This window comes from Chrysochloris asiatica, unplaced genomic scaffold (assembly GCF_000296735.1).
Source record: "Chrysochloris asiatica unplaced genomic scaffold, ChrAsi1.0 scaffold00167, whole genome shotgun sequence".
In the NCBI taxonomy this organism is placed as follows: Eukaryota; Metazoa; Chordata; class Mammalia; order Afrosoricida; family Chrysochloridae; genus Chrysochloris; species Chrysochloris asiatica.
The window spans coordinates 966,095-971,315 of NW_006408685.1; the positions used below are offsets into that span (position 1 = coordinate 966,095).

At 35.7% G+C, this 5,221-nt stretch overlaps 1 protein-coding gene across 1 annotated transcript; it reads right to left on the minus strand.

The window, feature by feature from the left end:
* Positions 1 to 1,482: 1,482 nt before the first annotated feature.
* Positions 1,483 to 1,740, minus strand: LOC102818068 (ubiquitin-fold modifier 1-like). The gene has a single exon (XM_006871306.1). The coding sequence runs from the start codon at positions 1,738 to 1,740 to the stop codon at positions 1,483 to 1,485; it is 258 nt and encodes an 85-aa protein (XP_006871368.1).
* Positions 1,741 to 5,221: the final 3,481 nt, after the last annotated feature.

The following is a 5,221-nucleotide window of genomic DNA, read 5'->3' on the forward strand; positions in this document are numbered from 1 at the left end:
CAAGATTTGCAAAGATACTGATTTTCTCTATTAACAAAATCCCTCCTTATATAAATCATTTTTTTATTCTTACAGAGGAATTCTGAAATCAATATATTGATAATGTATCTATATTGTTACTTCTGACAATGTTGTCTTTTCTTGATCTTCTCAGGCCTCCACAACAAACCCTCGGAGGTTTTGCCTATCCAAAGCCTTTTTCTGAACACTTTGCTAAAGCTTTCAATTTTTCATCACTATTGACCTTCAATGCATAGTATCCTTACTAAAATTCTGTTCATCTTAATTTCCCCATCTTCCTTTTCCTAGCTTCTTATTCATACATCTCCAACATTTTCTTATATGGTTGTTCATTAATGAGTGCACCAAATTGAATTAGCATCTCTAATTTGCTTTGCAGAAACTTCAGATGTTCTAGCAACAATGCTCTATCCTGAAATACACTTAGAACTACTATTCTCTCAAAAAGATGGTGATTTCTTGAGGATTCCTATTTTAATGGCAGTACTAAAAGAGATTAAGTATTAATTCAGCAAAGGATGCTTCTAATGTAATGTCAATTATCACCACTAAAAGTATTGAATTTTGTAAGATCATACTTATAATCATTTGGTTTGGGATGTCAATTTAACACTTCATGATTTAGACTTCAAAAATCATTTTTTGGCAGCATGTTACTAAATTTAAAATTACATGCCCACATGTAGCTTGAAATTTAAAAGACAAAAGCAAAACTAGGACCCCTGGTGTGGTGCTGTAGAATAAGCACTGGACTGTGAACCACAAAGTTTCCAGTTTAAACCCACCAGCTCCCTTCGGAAACAGGGTAACTATGAGTAGGAATCGACTCAACAGCACTAAACAAGTGATAATAAGTTTTCATTGGTGTGTCTATTTTTGTCATCATACACTATATATAATTAAGATTTAAATTATTTATGAATCCTGCAAGTTAGATGCTATCTAGCAAACTGCCATTCATGAACCATATATATATGGACATTTGGAGTGCAAGGTCGGCAATTCAAACCCACCAGCTGCTCCTGGGAAACTGTATGCAGTATTGTTGAGTCAGAACTGATCTAATGGCACTAAACAACAACACACGTACATTTAAATTTTTAAGTCAAGGACAAATTGAGACTCAGATAAGTTTAATTTTCCAAATTTTTTTTAATTATCAGAAGTATACTCCAATTATAAAACCAGAGCTTGATAATCCATTCCCCTAAATGAACTACCTGTTCATATTGTGAGGCAGCAAGTGAAGAAAGCATACCATGTGAGGATGGGCATACCATGTGAGGATGGGCGGTTACATTCTGTAAGCATTCCTGCTTCACATTGAGACTGAATAACAAAGAGTCAACTTGAATTAACTATTGGAATTTTCGTAGTATTTTATAAGCCTGATTTCAATTTTATTAAAAAAACCCAAAACGGAACAAATTGATTAGGAAAGTATGTTCCACATAGCAGCCATTAACAACTTCCAACTCGATCTCTAGGAATAATTCGCCGTTCTGACTCGTGTTGTAGAAAAACATTTCCAGCAGTCTGTGCAGGATTTATTCCCATTCCATCATTGGTAATAATTGCACTTGTTGCTGCAGGAACTTTAAATTCTTCTGCTGCAAACTTTAAGACTACTGTGAAAGGTGTACTTTCAGGAGCACTGAGCACTTTGTATGGCAGCCGCGGATCCGACATCAGCGTGATCTTGAAGGAAACCTTCGACATTGTGCAACGTTCGGGTTAGAGGCCTCTAGCCGACTCCTCCACTTCCTCCTCCCCTAACCGAAGCAATATTGTTTTTGTTTTTTTCATAAGGGATACACTTGTCCAATTGGAACACCAAAAATAGTATGTTCCAAAGGATAAAGATGAGGTTTGTTTCTCCCCTTAAGATATACGATCATTATGAATCGGAACTGACTCCACTATCACCACCACTAACATAATCATATCTCATTTTGACAATTGACTGATAACCATATTATCTTTCAAACATAGGTTGTTCATTGCAGTGAAGTAAATGACAAGTTTTATGAAAATAAGAAAGGTCAAATATGGAAAATTGTTTAAATATGTTTTACTTTACAGCTTAATATTTTAAAGAATCTTTGTTCTTGATTGCACCTGCTTAAAATTTGTGTCTGAAAAACATCTAACAGTATTAAAAACAGGTTTATAACTATGACTTTTTAAAATAATATCCACATGCATGCACACATACATACTGTGGTGACTTGCATGTGACTGTGATGCTGGAAACTATGCCAGCCGTATTTTAAATACCAGCCGTGTATTTCCATGATGGACAGATTAATATTTCCAGGCTGTGACAGATTAGAAATAAGGAGAAGAAGCCTACTTATGAAGGTCTGTTTTGGTTTTTTAGGTGTGTTTGAGTCAATTCTGACCAATAAAAAAATACTACAACAGAAGGAAACACTGCCAGGTCCTGTGTCTTCCACACAATTGCTAATACACTTGAGCCCACTGTGCCGTGCCATTATGCCAATTCATCTTGTTAAGGGTCTCTTTGTTTTTCACTAACCAATCACTGTATCAAATATGATGTCCTCCCCAGGGATTTGTCTCTTCAGATAATATTTCTGAGTCTGGCAATCTTGGTTTCTAAGGAACATTCTGGTTGTGCTTCTTCCAACAGAGATTTGTTTATTCTCCTCACAGTCCATTGTACCTTTAATATACTTCTCCAATACCATAGCTCAAATGTATCAACTATTCTATAGTTTTCCTAATTCATTGTGCAATTTTCTCATGTACATGAGCTATTGAAATTACAACGTCTTGGGGAAGGCCCACCTTAATCCTAAAACTGTCATATTTGCTCGTGAACACATTAAAGAACACCGATTTGTTTAATGCAATACATAATTTAATATCTTGACTGCTACTTCCCCCAATGTTGTTTATGGATCAAAGAAAAATGAAGTCTGATAATGTCAATATTTTATCCATTTATCATGCTGTTATTCTTGATGATTAGCCATTGAAAACCTTATGATTAGAAATAGAACACTGTCAGATAGCACCAAAATATTGAGTATTGAAACATGATGAGTAACAACAAAATAGTGTCAAATACAGCCAATGAGCCCCTAAGGTTGGAAGGCACTCAAAATGCTGGGAAAAAAACTGCCTCCTCAAATAGATGTGACCATGATGACACAACAGAGTAAAGCTTTTGAGGTCTTCATTTGCCGATGAGCCACAATTCAAAATGATGTGAAACAGCTGTATATGTCTATTAATAATCAGAACGTGAAATGTACAAAGTACAAATATAGGACACTTGGAAGTTGTTAGAAATAAAATGGAACCCATAAAGATTGATATTCTAGGCTCTAGTGAACTGAAACGGACTGATATTGGTTGTTTTGAATCTGACAATAATATGGTTTACTATGCCAGGAATGTCAATTTAAAGAATAATGAGTTCACATTCGCCATTAAAATAAAAAACACTTCAAGATCTATCTTGAAGTACAACTCTGTCTATGATATGATAATATCTATATGTCAATATGGAGGACCAAGGATCTCTGGTAGTGTAGTGGTTATGAATTGTGCTGCTAATCTTATTGTCAGCAGTTCGAAACTACCAGCTATTCCATGGTAGATAGATGAAGCTTTCTGATCCTATAAAGATTTACAACCTATGCAGAGTCACTATGAATTGTAACCGACTCCATGGCACATAACAACCAACAACAAGGAAGAACAGGTAACACCATAATTTTTTAAATTTACACACCAAATATTAAAACCAGTGAGATGGAATTGAAGAACTCTACCAAGTTCTTCATCCAGAAATTGCTCAAATATGCAATCAGCATGTATTGATAATTATTGCTGACTAGACTGCAAAGGTTGGAAACCAAGAGGAAGAATCAGTAGTTAGAAAATATGATCTTGGTGACGCAAAAAATGCTGGATCTCATATAATAGAATTTTGCAAGACCAAACAAAGATTTGTCCATTACAAATACCCTTTTTTAAGCAACATGAAAGATAAATGTGCACATGATCCTAGCCAGATGGCATGCAAACAAACTAAACTGAACATATCTGTGGTAAGAAATGGTGCAAAAACTCTGTATCACCAGCCAAAACAATTTCAGGGGCAGACTGTGAAAAAAACCACCCATTGACCATATGCAACTTTAGGATATAGCAGAAGAATACTTAAACATGTCCATGAGAGCCAAAGTATGAACTTAAATGTATCCCACCTGAAGTTAGATATTATCTCAAAAATAGATATGATACATTAAATACTGCTGATTGAAGACCAGAAATGATGTATGATATTGTCAAACATATCATAAATGAAGAAAGCAAAAGGTCACGAAGAAGAACAAAATTGATATCAGAAGACACTCTGACACTTGCTTTCCAGCAAAGAGATGATAAAGAAAATGGAAGACAGGAGGAAATCCAAGAGATGAACAGAAAATTCCAAAGGGTAGCTTAAGAAGACAAAGTCAAGTATTATAATGAAATGTACAAAGACATAGAGTTAGAAAAAAAAAAAAGGAGGGGGCGGGAAGAACAGCTATTGCATTTCTGACACTGAAAGATCTGAATAAAAATATCAAGCCTCAACTTGAAGTACTGCACGATAATATGTGCAAAATATTGAATGATGCAGAAACCATAAAATAAAGATGGGAAAATGCATAGACACCATCTACCAAAAAAAAACAAAAAAAACCAAAGGATGACATTCAACCATATCAAGAAATAGCATATGGGTTGTTGTTGTTGTTAGGTGCCATCGAGTAGGCACCGACTCATAGAGACCTTATGCACAGCAGAATGAAACAATGCCCAATCCTGAGCCAACCTCACTACTGTTGCCACACATGAGTCCATAGATACTGCCACCTGGCCAATCCATCTCATTGGGGGTCTTCCTCTTTTTCTCTGACCCTCTATCTTACCAAACATTTGAAAATATGTCCAAAGTATGAGACATGAAGTTTGGCCATCTTGGCCTCTAAGGAGCACTCTGGCTGCACTTCTTCAAAAACAGATCAATTGGTTCTTTTGGCAGCCCGTGGCGCTTTTAGTATTCTCCTCCAACACCATAACTCAAAGGCATCAATTCTTCTACAATATTCCTTATTCACTGTGCAGCTTTTGCATGCATATGAACTTGTTGAAAATACCATGGCTTGGGTCAGGTGCA

Coding starts and splice junctions, on each gene's coding strand:
- LOC102818068 (XM_006871306.1), bottom strand. CDS start 1,740: ATGTCGAAGGTTTCCTTCAAGATCACGCTGATGTCGGATCCGCGGCTG.